The sequence below is a fragment of the Gymnoscopelus microlampas genome (assembly GCF_963454915.1).
Source record: "Gymnoscopelus microlampas genome assembly, chromosome: 19".
Lineage (NCBI taxonomy): Eukaryota > Metazoa > Chordata > Actinopteri > Myctophiformes > Myctophidae > Gymnoscopelus > Gymnoscopelus microlampas.
Window position 1 is genome coordinate 47,877,318 of NC_139956.1, and position 15,065 is coordinate 47,892,382.

The window sequence follows — 15,065 nt, forward strand, 5'->3', positions numbered from 1 at the left end:
GCCATTTGAAAATAGCTGATCTACAAGCTCACTTTTTCCACCACTGCAGCCCAAAAGAAGCAACTGCAACTACACTTTAGAAACAAGCCCCAAAAACATAGACTTTTCCCCTCAAACCAGCACGCTTGCTTGCCCCAAAAACGTCCGCAACAAGCAACTACACAGAAAAACAACCCCAAAGTCGCTTATAATAAGCGGACATGGCAACACTGATGACAGCAGCATGATGCTAAAACCAAGCGCTGACAAGTAGTAACGTGTATGCTTTGCCAAAATAGCAGACCTACAAGACCACACACCATGTGGGATTGTAGGTCTGCTATTTTCGAACGCTTCATTGTTCATCCAGAGTACTGAGCGTTTTACTTTCGCTTTCAACGGCTGGATCTGAACACAAATCGCTTTTTGAGTTGTAGTGTCCACATCCGGGTCTGGAACGGATACGGAAACCGTCTGTGTGCGTTCACCAATGTGTGCCTGGAAATGACCGGATACCAGTAGGCGGGCTCTGAATCGAAACAGAGTTGCTACGTCTGAACACATCTGTGGGACGCCTGGTGACATGCATTGGTGTTAAGTAACTAAGTAGCCTAATTTATTATGTACTCAAGTGCTGTACTTATAAGAACAATTCTGAGGTATTTTTTTTACTTATAGTGGAGTATTTCCAATTTTCGAAAATGTTCTAGACTACTGTGCATTTTTACAGCACCTTGTAAATAGTTTGGCTTGTTTTTCTAGACCTGGTTGCTTATTTCTCTCACAAAATATGGCAACAGTGGCGGCGACGCAGAAAGTCTTATGCCAGGGCTGTAATATTTATCATTCTAACACAATGTTCTTATCGTAAAATCATCTCTGTGGATTTATTGACATATTTATTTCCCATATCATTTGGACCAGCAGATATTACAACACATCTGTGGCAGGTAACGATCATTTAAATATGTTAAATGAAAAAAATATATATAATTTTTAGGCTTCTTTCTTTAATTTGGGGAATATTTGGGGAAAGACGTCTAGCCATGGTTCACATGACATTTACAACCACATCTACATAAACGTTCAGATTACAAATATAAAATGCTTACACCAAAGCCACTGATGTTACAAGTTAAAGCGCCTGGGGTCTAAGTACCCAAATCCGTCCGTATTGTTTAATAAAACGCGTTTTAATCCGATCTCCAGCCATTTATTTTTATTTTCATTATTTGTTTTATAATGTATCAGGGTGCAATACACCTCCCGACCGATAGGGGCGCGTAGTTGAAAGTACATGGAGAATGTTCGAAGAATATGGCTGGCGATCGGATTAAAACGCTTTTTATTGAACAAAACGGAAGGTACGGGTACTTAGACCCGTGCGTTTTAACTTGTACCATCCGTGGCCGTGGTGTCAGCACTTTATATTTGAAATCTGAACGTTTATGTTGATTTACTGGTTGTAAATGTAACATTTTCCAAAAACAGGAACATGTACTGTCTGTCATGGTATGACAGTCATGTTTCAGGGCTAGGGAAAGACTGAGAAGGGCGTGTCCAGGCCTCCAGGGGATGCATGCTATTTTAGTAGCCTTGGATGGCGAGGCGTTTAGTGAGTTCTCTCTAACGCTCTGAAAATTCCACTGCCGTGCGAGGTCTCCAACTTTAGTAAAAATAAACAAAACTATTTAGTTACTCGTACTAAAAAACGCAGTTTTGTGTTGTTGAAAGTCTATTCTCCAGGGTGGGGAGCCTTTCAGCACCCCACCTTCTCTGTGTAATACACTTTTTTGGAAATAAAATAAAATATGTCCGCCAGAATTATTTTAATTACTCACCTGCGCCCTCTACAGATCTGGTCAATATAAATGACCATTGACCAGATTTGTAGGGAGCGCAGTGGAGTAAATAACAAGTAAATAACATTTACTCCACTGTGAGACGTTTCCCATCGTGGAGAATAGTCTTTCAACAACACAGAACTGCCTTTTTTTAAATGAATAGCTAACTCAAAACCTTTATTTTTGACTAAAGTTGGAGACCTCGCACAGTGGCATTTTCAGTCCATTTCAAGTGCCTGTCAGGGTGGGGGTCCCCAGTTCAAATATGAGTATTTTGGAGGGTCCCCAGTTCAAATATGATTATTTTGGAGGGTCCCCAATTTAGATATGATTATTTTGACGGGTCGCGGCCTGAAAAGGTTGAGAACCACTGTAGTAGGGGAGGTAGGTCCCCTTGCACCCGAATGGCACTTGGAAAGAAAAAAAAACAGTTTTAAGGACCCTAATGGTGTCTAGTTAAGATTTCTTCATATTGCCCAGGTTTAAAGCAGCACTATGTAACTTTCCTCTTCTACTCTGGATTTGAACCTGGTTTCCTGCGCAAGTGCTGAATGTTTTTCCATTGAGCTAATAGAGCCTGCTTGCTCGGGGGATACATTTAAAGGATCTACACCATGAATTAAAAAAAAATATATATATTTAATATCATATTGCTTATGTTCCTCAAACGTTTTTCGAAAGGTTTGAGCCTAAATCAAGCCTCAGATATACTCATTCCAACTAACTTCTCTCTGGCTTATAAAGCACTTTCACCTGCAATACCACATTGTCCTGTTTGGCACGGGGCGCTATTGATCCAGTTTGTATGCATGTTATCTCCTGGTTCTGTGTGGAAAAAGTAAAAAAAAAACAATATCTAAGAAAAAAAGTTGGAACTGAAAAAACGGGAGGGATTGTACCGAACGTGACCTCACGTTCGGGTGAAAATCAGTTTGGTCTGTTTTGAGACCAATTTACAGAAAACCCCAGATATGCTTTGAAAGCCTGAGTGTTCAAACTGGGGTGTGTTGGGATAGAAGAGAAGTAGGGGAGACCAAAAACACACAAAAAAAAAGAAGGAAAAGTTAAAATTCATGGTGTAGTCCCTTTAATCTTAACCATCAGGTCAAAATGCGTAAGATTCGTGAAACATGACCTTTGACACGATCTAAATGTCTCGAAGAGCATGGAGACAAAATACAACCACCCCAATTGTATAAGTTGTATTGTACTTAGCAGTGCCATGTCAGATCTTTGGACAAGGCACTGCTGAACATTACAAAGTGCCACCTAAAAAGAAAAGGTGAACGTGCCTTTGCTTTCCTTGCCTGAGGAGATACGGCTTGCTGAATCTCTGCCCCGTTTTAAATCCCTTTTGAAAACTCATCTTTATGAAGCTGCTTTCAACCCCCAGCACTCTTAATGTTATGTAACTTATGTCATTATTTATGTTATTGTGATGTATTGTGGATTGTATTGTGGATTTGTCTTTGCATTTTGGATTCTTCTGTCAAGCACTTTGTGACAAAATGAAAATTATTACATTTTATTCCTTAAAAGTTACATAGTGAGGCTTTAAAGTGGATAATGATTGCAGGATTGTTGACAAAAAGGGGAAAAAAGAAAAAATCTAGCATGTCTCATGTAGATGAACTGGTGTAGATTGAGATGCACTGATCTAAAATCTGATTAACCTGCAAATATGGTGCATAAAATAGGCATAAATAGGCATAAAATAACTGAATATGAATATCATGTTAACCCTTTAAGACCTGAGGCCAATTCTACAAATGCCTTCTAAATCTGTATAGTTCTCAAACTCTTTTGTCCCACGGACCCCCATCTGAATTTTCTTTTGTGCCAGGGAAGATAAGATTTGTGTGTAAAAAAATAATAATAATCAAGATCTGTGTAAAAGAAAACAAAAAATAATTTTCGATATTTTCCAAAAATGTTTAAAAAAAATAGCAGATGAAGTGATGCACTGTGATCTTGTATCTGCTATTTTTGAATAGCCATTGCTAGAATCTAAAATGACACAGATGCTTTTTTTAATGGGTTAAATGTGAACATTAGGGGCCATCTTTGCATTGCTGTAGTCTGACTATTGCTGTGTCTGATCTTCAGGATGTGGACCATGGTGAGAGTGTCAGGTGTTGTGTTGGTCCTGTTCATACAGACTGTTACTGCTGACCCAGGTAAACTGCCTCTTTTGTCCTCATATTAGAATAGATTGATTATGATGCTTAACATTAATATTAGATGGTTCCATGGTTGCTCAACCAGTTAGTAGCTGATACATAAGTAAGCCTTGCCGAGCCATGAGGCCCGTAGGGCAGGAGCCTATCTCCTGTTTCTGTAGCGTGAGGCAGCTTGATGTACGAGTACATCCCCTGGACATGACGCTAGTATGTAGGTGATACACAGACACGACTTTTGTGAAGTCATCGGTTGAGGTCATAGACAGACAGACAGACAGACCTTTATAGATCAGATGGGGAAATTCTGTTGTTCATGGCGGTAGAGCCGTTAGAAACACAGGATACAGAACAAGATACAGCTATAGCAGTAACAAATAAAACTAGTTGTAAAACAATCTAAAAGATTAAGCGGATAGTAACACTGGGATTAGGTAAAGAGAACCAGAAACCAGGTATACTACAGACATCTTGCATGACTTGGACTGCCTGGTAATATTAGTGGGGTGAACAAGTCAGTAGAGGTGTTGAAAATGATCGATTCTACAATGCATCGCGATGCGGCCGTGCACGATTTTGCGATGCAGTGACGTGACATAATCGATTATAGCCCAAAAAAAAACGTTTGGTGTTGATTCTCCTCTGCGTCTTTCTTCACTGTCATGCTAACGCTAGTGCAGTTCCTTCTGTCTCTGGGACGCGAGCCCTGCTTTCCGACCTAGTTGTAGTAATACGCCCCCCTGCTTCGCCCCTAGTCATGCAGTACTCTGTGGTGGAAAAATAATGCTCAGTGCTGGCATTGCCTAGGGGGTGCCGATAATTTACGATTCTGTGCCTATCGGTACATAACTCGGACTGGGCTGAGTAGGCTCAAGCGAACTTCGCAACGTTCAGCACGGCAACTCGCGAGGTGCTTCTCGTGGCTCAAGTTCGCTGCACCCCTCTGTCGCGGTCCAAAATTATACTTTATCGGTGAAAAAAAGTGGTCCGTTATTGGAAGAAGTAGGGTCGATAGCACTACACATATGAAAGAATCATATACATACAGACATACATTACACATGGAAACAAAAAAGCAATAAACATTAGCAAACATGCTCACATTATGATTAAAAGCAAGGGAAAATAAGTGAGTTTTGAGCAGGGATGTAAAAACCTCAATGACTGCACTGGAGTTATTGTTTTGCTCAGGGAAACTTTGACACATGGCTGAGGCCTGGAATCAAACCTGGGACGTCCGGCTTCCCAGGCGGGCTCTCTGTGGCCAAGGACCCATTGAGAGACGAAACAGGGACAAGTTGGACAATGCGTTGCACTGTGGCGCATCGTGAGCTTGTAGATCGGCTATTTTCGACGGGATAGGGTTGCTAGGGTTGAAGTGGTTAATGTAAAAGTAAATATTCAACTTGATGTTCACAGATGGAACAAGATACAGAGAGTCATATAATAGAAATATATTTGTTTCCTTGTCACGCAACATCTACCATCATAGTGTGGTTTTCTTCCTCATACACTCACTGTTATTGGATTCTTTTTTAAGCTTCACACATGCAACATGGACATTCTACTATCAATCATGTTTTACACAGTTCTCTCTCTTGACGAACTGGCTATTTAACTTGATGTTCAGTTGATAGATAGAGACAGAGGGGGATTTATATTTTATTTTTTGCAAATGTGTTTCCTTGTCATACTCTTCCTCATAACTTCACAATTTTTTCACCTCAAACTTAGCTGTATTTATTAGTGCCAGTTTACTTCTCTTGTCCACCAGCTATATAACACCAGCTTATTTTATTTCATATTATTTGATTTGATTTGCTGTAGCAAAACAGCATGTACAGTACTCCTTCATAAATAAGTATGTATATATATATATATATATATATATATATATATATATATATATATTCCATGTTCCCCCAGTAGTCTAAATTCTGTCAATTTCAGCACTGGTTACTACACTCTAATAAAGGTATATCTGGGCAGCCATAGCTGAATGTTTAGAGAGCCTGCCCGGGAAGCCAGAGGTCCCAGGTATGATTCCAGACCTCAGCCATGTGTCAAAGTGTCCCTGAGCAAGACACTTGACCCCTAACTGCTCCCTGAGGCGCTGCCCCAGTAGCGCCCACTGCTCCTGTTACTTAGGATGTGTTAAATGCAGAGAACATTTAACTGTTATATATGTTATGTGTCACTAATATACAGTGACACATACCACAAAGGAGTGTGGACTATATTATTATTATTTTCTTTTGCTTTAAAATATGTACTGCTTCAACTAACTACCTATCTGTTTAATTCTTATTTTTGTCTTTATTACATTTTTGCAGTGATTGAACAAGTATTAACATTTTTGAATACTTTTGTACCAGATGGAACAAGACGGTTGCCAGTTTCCTTCTCTTATCCACCAGTTCTATAACAACAGCTATAATTTTGTTTCATAGCACAGGTCTCCGCCAGGTCAGGTAGGTTATTGTGGCCTCATGGTGGCGCTATAATAGGCCAATGTGAAAAGGGTGGGATTTGTTCCTCTGCATAGTGGGAATGTGTGTGTAACAATTCACGGAAATCGCACACTGCACGCATTATTTGAGGCATTTTGTTGTAAACGGACCTCTCCTGCAAACTTTGGAAGCCAATGTTAGCCAATTAGGATGGAATATGAAATATCAGACACATCCATCTTGATCACATGACTTAGAGATCATGTTTACCGATGTGCGTGAAATTTTGATAAAATCTGAAGGGGTAATATAAAAAAACGTGTTTTACACGTGGTGGCGCTATAATAGGCAGTGAAAAATGCAGGGCAAAAGTTGTTCCTTGACCTCTAGGGAGTACGCATACAAAGTGTTACACAGATTGGTGCAGTTATAGGTAAAAACACAAATCGGCCTGTTATAGTGCCACCATGAGGCTGATTTGAAAATGTTCAAGTGGCATTTCTTCCTCGGCCTAATGGGAATGTGCGTGCAAAAAGTCACGGAAATTGCATGCTGTGTTCATGATTTGAGGCATTTTGTTCAAAACGGAGCACTCCTGTAAACATTGGAAGCCATTTTTAGCCAATCAGGATGGAATATGAAAAATGTGAAAGACCAGTTTTGTTTAATGACTATAGAGATACTGCGTACCGATTTGCATGATTTTTGGACAAAATCTGTAGGAGTACTGTCAAAAAATATGTTTTGCACAAAGCGGCCTCCTGGTTGCGCTATAAAAGGCCCATGTGAAAAATTTGGGGCAGAGGTTCTGCTGTGGCATCCAGGGAGTGTGTGTGCTGAGTTTCGCTGCGATCAAGCCAACGGTGCCGGAGATTAGCTGTACACAAGACAGAATGACACACACACACACACACACACACACACACGGACGGACGGACGGACGGACGGACGGACGGACAGGGGGCAAAACATACTCTCTCGCCATGCCTTTCGGCCTGGCGGAGACAATAATTTGGGCTATGGGACCTATTCTCATGTGTGTTCACTGTGACTGTGGGTCCAGGACGCGGCGACGGGATGCGCGCACGTGCGGGTCCGTGCTTGTCCGTGTGTGTGTGTGTGTGTTAGGGGTGTGCCGATATATCGTCCCGCGATATATCGCGATACGTTTTCGCGACGATATGTATCGTTTTTGAAAAAAAAAAAACGTTTTTGAAAAAAATATATATATATTTTTTTTTACAATCATAATAATCAGGCATGCAAACGGCCCCGAAGTGAAAAGAGTGACAACATGTTTTTTTTTCGGGTCAGGTGTCATACTATTTGGATTCAAAACGGCTATTGTAGCTGAAAAGCTACAAGTTTGCATGTCTGAATAATGCAAAAACATTATTTGTTTGCATTTTCTTTTTTTCTCCTCCATATATTTTCATAATAAAAAAAGTGCGTATCGTATCGTTTAGTGTATCGGCACACCCCTAGTGTGTGTGTGTGTGTGTGTGTGTGTGTGTTCGCGACGAGGGACGGCTCCGGCTGTTGGAACTGTTTATGATTCTGTGGCTCCGCGGCGACGGAACGCGCGTGCGTGTGTGTTGCAAGTGTTGCAGGTACCAAGTCATTTTCTATCCCTGATCTACTGTCTGTGCACAGCGCATTACCCACATTGCACATATTTTGGGTGCTCATATCCCCCGACGGGTATGGTCTAGTTTTAATAATCAAGGAAAAAGCTCACTTGTACCGGAAATCTATAGACAGAAATTCCCTACTGCATGATGACTCATACCATCCCCTTTCTCTTGAAAGGAACCTCCCCATATCCCAATTCAACCGCATTACACAGATCTGCAGCTCCAATGAAGACTACAATACCCAAGCCATGGAACATTGATTTAGAAGGCATTCGTAAAATCGGCCGCAGGATCTTAATCGGTTAAGAGGTTTGATCCTGTGAACGCCTCAAGTGTTCCGAGATGTTACCTCCTTTCCAGAGAAACATTTCATTGCCTCATACCAGGTAATTTTTTTAACAACTCAAATATTAAGTCCGTCGTCAGTTCCAAAGTTTGCTAGTGTACCCTTGATGTCTGTTTTCTCCTTAACTGTCCTTTCCTTATAGCGGAGCAGCTAAGTGCTACGATCTTTCAATTTATGATACAAGCGTGAAAATTGGCGTGAGCAGTCTCCATGGGTCACTTGACAAGAAAATTGTCCGAGGCAGTTGTAATTTCAAGATGGCGGCCATTTTTCAAGATGGCCGACACCTTAGTGGGCAGTTAAGTGATATGATGGTTTATTTGGTGATACAAGCATGAAAATTGGCATGAGCAGTCTCTGTGGGTCACTTGACAATAGGCCACCCACAGCTACTTGAAATTCCAAGATGGCGGCCATTTTTCAAGATGGCCAACACTTTAGTGGAGCAAATAAGTTATATAATGGTTTATTTGGTGATACAAGCATGACAATTGGCATGAGCAGTCTCTGTGGGTCACTTGACAATAGGCCACCCACAGCTACTTGAAATTCCAAGATGGCGGCCATTTGTCAAGATGGCCAACACTTTAGTGGAGCAATTAAGTTATATAATGGTTTATTTGGTGATACAAGCATGAAAATTGGCATGAGCAGTCTCTGTGGGTCACTTGACAATAGGCCACCCACAGCTACTTGAAATTCCAAGATGGCGGCCATTTGTCAAGATGGCCAACACTTTAGTGGAGCAATTAAGTTATATAATGGTTTAATTGGTGATACAATTGGCATGAGCAGTCTCTAAGGGTTGCTTGACAAGAAAACACTCACATCCACTTGAAATTTCTATTTTCAAGATGGCCGCCCCCTGGATCCTCAAAAGATACATTTTCTCATAGAAATGTATGTTTTTTTTTCATTAAGGGCAATTATACGATTATTGTTATTATGCTAAAGAACAACTTTTAACACATCACAATACAGTTGTGTTGATTTGTTGAGATCGCACGGGATTTAAATGGCATTGGATGAACGATCGGACTAAGTGTAGGGTTAAGGCACGAACTTAGTTGTATCCCATACATCAAAGTGCTTGGTAAAAGGTGGTAAAAGGATAAACCCTCGGCCTATGCCTATGCCTATGCTGCAGACATGGCAGAAGCCATCATAACAGTTGAGAAAACTAACTGGGACAGATGTTTAATTTGTCAGCAGGTCACCAAGGAAAAACTCATTCAGCCGAGTTTATTCAACAGAGAGCAAGATCGTACTGGTTATGATACCATTGCAAGAAATGTTCCATTATTTCATAAGATCAATGCTCTGCCTATCTTACTTAGTCTAACCCGACTAGATGAAGGTGATGGCATAGAAAGCACATTGACAAGAAACAGAGCAAAATATAATTTAAGCTGTAAACTTAGGTTCAACAACACAGAGCTGGAAAGGGCCCAAAAGAGAGCATCTACATCTTGATCTCTTTGCCAGAAAGCAAAGACATAATGACTTGATCCCACCAACTCAAGCAGCACTCAAAGAGCATGCCAAACGTGCTTCTTATGAGGCTGGATACGTGTGGGGACAGGCATTGAAGCGACATCCACAAATGCCGAGCCCATCTGACTGGGGATGGGTGGAACAGGACGAGAAGTGGAAAGTCTTCTGGACTCCACTTCCACCTATTGCGGAGAGTTGTTGGGAGTTGACCAAATGTGGGTGCACCAAGGCATGTACTGGAAGGTGTAAGTGCTTCAGATATGGACTCAGTTGCACATGCCTATGTAGTTGCCCCTGCTAGAACCTATTTGCATGTTTATTTTGCCAGAGTTGTTCCCCGTTGTCCTCTGTGTTTTCAAGTGTAGGCCTATTAGTGTGTAATTTTCAGTTGTTACTTTGTAACATTGCTTCCACTGCCTTCCACTGCCATACGTAACAGTGAAGCACATTTTCAGTTTAGTTCCTTAGTATAGGTTTGTCATGGTTCTGTGGCTACTGCCATTCAGTATTAGCCATTGCTCAATTATAATGTTGGAGCACTGTCCATTCAGCACCACAACTGTGCTAATCAGCACCACAACTGTGCTCATTTTTTAGTCATATTTTTTGTTTCCCCATTTCTTAGTATTTATTTGACACATGTAATGGCTGTTAGTTAAAAAATAAAACATAAATCCTCCCTTGTGACTGTTACCTTGTCGTGGTAAGGGAGCTTGTGTACCTCAGTGAACCCTGAGAGCTATGCCAGTGGGAGGCAACTCCTACAGGTTTTACCAAACTGGACAGGTTGTGGGCGAGGAGTCAGACAAAACACAGTCAAACAACCTCTCTTGACAGAGCTTTTTGAGGAACCCAATACATTTCTTTTTTTTTTTAAACTTACATTTTTATACCACGATTTTGTAACCCTATTTTTAACACCCAGTGCCAATTGTCTATGTAATCCTGGGCACTACCTTCCCTCTGCCAACCTAGGGAGGCCAGGGCCGAGCTCATGCCTCCTTCAATGCGTGAGAGCCAACTGACCTTCTTGTCACCTGACAGGGGAGAGTTTCCCTGGTAGGACGTAGCGCGTGGAAGGAACACGTTATTCCAACCAGTTCCCTTCCCCTCCATCAGGCGCCCCGGCTGGCCAGGGGGAGGCAGTATAGTGACCAGGATTACTGCATGTTTTTGTGAGGGTACCTACCCTAGGAGACACAGGGAGAACATGCAAACTCCACACAGAAAGGCCCTTTCGCCAACCCCGCCTAGGGTATGGGCGCTGATGACGCAGAGGAGAGAACACGCCCCCAGTGGCCACAGCGTCCCCTGTGGGAATCGAACCCAGGACCTTCTAGCTGTGAGGCGACAGCGCTACCGACTGCACCACCGTGCCCCCAACCCAATACATTTCTATGAGAAAAAGGTATCATTTAAAGATCCACATGGCGGGCGGCAGTCATCTTGAAATTTCAAGTGGTGGTTGTGGGGTTTCTTGTCAAATGACATTTTGAGACGGCTCATGGCAATTGTCATGCTTGTATCACCAACTAAATGATTTCTTAAGCTTAACCGCTCCACTAAGGTGGTGGCCATCTTGAAAAATGGCCGCCATCTTGAAATTTCAAGTAGCTGTGGGTGGCTTATTGTCAAGTGACCCACAGAGACGGCTCATGCCAATTTTCATGCTTGTATCACCAAATGAACCATTATATAACTTAAATGCTCCACTAAAGTGTCGGCCATCTTGAAAAATGGCCGCCATCTTGAAATTTCAAGTAGCTGTGGGTGGCATATTGTCAAGTGACCCACCGAGACTGCTCATGCCAATTTCCATGCTTGTATCACCAAATGAACCATTATATAACTTAATTGCTCCACTAAAGTGTTGGCCATCTTGAAAAATGGCCGCCATCTTGAAATTACAACTGCCTCGGACAATTTTCTTGTCAAGTGACCCATGGAGAGTGCTCATGCCAATTTTCACGCTTGTATCATCAACTGAAAGATTCTGCCAATAAAAAGCATTTAGCCGCTCCACTATTAGCCATCCATCCTTTCCGTCCGTAACAAACACAAACTTTTTTTTAAACTGTTTTTACCCCCGTGCCACAGCTGAGCTGGGTCCCAATCAACTGATTCCCAGCAGCTGGCACAATGTCTTCAAAATAAGGGACTACCTGTCTTCGCATTGTCAACCATAAAAATAAACATACAAAAATAAAAGTATATACTGTGGGTCCTTTACACAGACCCTGTTCTTAAAAAGTGTTTGCCTCATCCCCCCCAGGTGGTACACAAGAGGCCCCCCAATCTGCTCAATATGTTGGTAAGGGCCGACTTACCTCCCCCAGCATCCTCACATTTTCCGAGCGCTATTCCATCTGGCAAATAGCCCTGTGGTCATTGCCAACAGTGCAATTTCACACTCAAATCTAACTTGTTCAATCACCGTCATACAGGGAAAAAGTATAAAATCAAAGGCCTTATTTCATGTTCAACAGCCAACAACAGATGACCTGTTAAAATGTCTGTGCATTGGTAAGACCTCGAGATTGTTAAAAACATGCATTGCTGAGCAGTACAATCCGCAACAATGTAATCTCTAGTCCTGTGGCAGTGCACTGCTGAAGCCCTATTTTCTCAATGAAACCTACAATCCAGCTTAAATTAGAGCCCAGGAATCAGTTTACGACCACGTCCACGTGTGATTTATCAAGCAGGTGTACCATGTGACTTACAGCGTACAAATTGCCGGCTGTTGATAAATGTGGCGGAGCTTCACCCCACCTGTTTTTCAACATGAAGAAGCGGAATACGGCCAAGAGGAGGAACTTCTCCGAAATGTGAAGTAACCCCACCAATCGTCTCCGTGGATTCACACACAGCTACACAGCAAACATGCCTATCATTTGCATACACAGGTCACATAAATACTCTGCCGATACCTGACAGTTTTTATACACTGCAGTATTGATACTTTTACTTGTGAAAACAATTGTGAATAGTTTTTCCACCATTGCCAACATATTAATAGAACATAAAATGTGTAAACAAACAAACAAACAAAAAACATTAATCTATACAACATTGATGATTTTGCTGTCAAACAAGTCTATGAGGCTATCTATGAAAAAGTTGAATCTACACAATGTGATACAATATGTATTGGGGGTCCCTGCTTCATCTATCTCTCTCAGCTGAGGGGTCCTTGTGCTAAAAAAACAAAATGGTGTACTTGATTGAAGGGAGGCCGGCCACACAACTTAAATGCACAGTGGATTATTTATTTAGAAGGAAAACACACCAGAATAATGTACTTTAATGTAAGACCCAAACAACCAGTAGGACATGAACAATAGGATGACATCAAAAAGATTAGGCAAGGTCAATTAAAGGGATATTTCACTTCAAAACACTGCTGGGGTCATTTTAATGTCTACTCTGAATTTTGTGTTTCACCCCAGACCAGTTTAAAGTTATACATTCAATATGTATGTAATGGTTTAATAAAACTAAAAACTAAAACTAAACATGTGTAGATATTTAAAAATGAAAAAAAGTAATTGAACAAACAATGCATTAGGATAATATCAGTCACCGGAATGGTTAAAATGGAGTTTGAAGTTACAATGGGTTTATATTGGAAGGGGAGTGTCATGAATATTAAAATTAATATCAAATATTTAAATACTGAATCAAGCAACTTAAAACAAACTGTCCTGGGTGAAACACAAAAGCCAGAGTAGAAGTTAAAATGACCCCAGACGTGTTTTAAAGTGAAATACCCCTTTAAGTCTAATTATAAAAGAAAGGCAAGAAAGGCTTCACTACTTGTTGGATATAAGGTGTTTTATCTGAAAAAAACATTATTTTCCACACTTCCTCCTGTGTTCAACTGCATAGACCAGTGGTTCTCACACTTCTTCATGTCAAAGACCCCAACATTGGCTGCGGAGGGTATCTGCACATTTATAAAGTTACAATCAAATTACTTTTAAGGTCTTATTAGGACCACATTGGTCAAATTGTCAAATGTCACGTAAGAAAGAGGTAAACATTGTGAAAATACCCGATCTACAAGTTCACAACGCCACACAATATTTTACAATATGTATCTGTGGAACCGAGTCAAACTAAATGTAATGCTTACAATTAATTCCAAGTGCTTGTCATGGTGGGGGGTCCCCAGTTCAAATATGGGGGGGGGGGGGATCATGGCCTGAAAAGGTTGAGAACACTTTTGGTCTACAGACAGTACAGTCTACAGTGGGAAGAGCAGGAAGCCACTGAAAGTAGTGTGGTGGTTATCATTGTCATATACTTGAAAATCGTTCCCCCAAGTGATCAAATTCACTTTGTCCCCGGCCTTGAGTGACAGAATCACTGCTCCGCTGGTGCTGCCGGTGTGATGTTCTCCTTTTTTTTGCCAGGTGGTGACTTGCTGATGGCCGTTCTTCAACAGCCTGGCCCCGGAGTAGTAATTACTGAAGCCGAGCGTTGTGAAGGTGAACTGGAACGCTCCCTTCAGCGGAGCAGTGAAGATACCTGATAGACACATCACCATTAAAGGAGTAGTTCACCCCAAAAATGACTTATTTTCTATCAATTACACACCCCATGAAGCATTGAATTCGTGGAGATATTTTTGTTTTTGTCGCATTACTAAGCCAATAATGTCATTACCGGCGGAAAGATGCTAATGTATCCGGTAGGAGACTCAAATGAGTCTATTTGTGTCTCCTACTGGAAATACACCAAATTATTGGCTCAGCAATACGTCAATAACAAAAAAATCTCCATGAATTCAAGGCTTCATGGGGTTTGTAATTGATAGAAAATAAGTACTTTTTTTGTTGAACTATTCCTTTAATATGTAATCATTAGGGGCCGTGTGCGTTCTATGTATTACTGATGAATCGAGTGCAATAATGAACCACAATGGAAACAAGCCCCCTCACCTTTTTATGTTATATCCTTTTAGCATAACTTTTGACTGTAGGTACTACAGTCAAGTGTATTTACATTAACCACTTGAGCACCAATTTCTGTGTTTTTACGAGGCCAGAGCTCAGCTCTGGACCTGTTTTATTATTCGCTTTATTCTGTCACTTCTGCCACTTTTCGCAGTTCTGGCTGAACCGCGCTGTCGCTTTTTA

At 41.3% G+C, this 15,065-nt stretch overlaps 1 protein-coding gene and 1 long non-coding RNA gene across 3 annotated transcripts in view; one reads left to right on the forward strand and one right to left on the reverse strand.

Annotated features, from left to right (window-relative positions):
- Positions 1–15,065, reverse strand: part of LOC311035488 — a 65,825-nt gene that overhangs the window by 25,747 nt on the left and 25,013 nt on the right. The window lies entirely within an intron of this gene.
- LOC311035486 (scavenger receptor cysteine-rich domain-containing protein DMBT1-like) overlaps positions 786–15,065 on the forward strand; it is a 40,643-nt gene continuing 26,363 nt past the window's right edge. The window contains exons 1-2 of one of the 2 annotated variants that reach the window (XM_084043726.1): positions 786–929; positions 3,930–4,000. In XM_084043726.1, the coding sequence (XP_083899852.1) occupies positions 3,931–4,000 (70 nt within the window). In that variant the 5' untranslated portion in view covers positions 786–929; position 3,930. The remainder of the gene's footprint in view (positions 930–3,929; positions 4,001–15,065) is intronic. The other variant, XM_084043725.1, reaches the window with a different exon arrangement.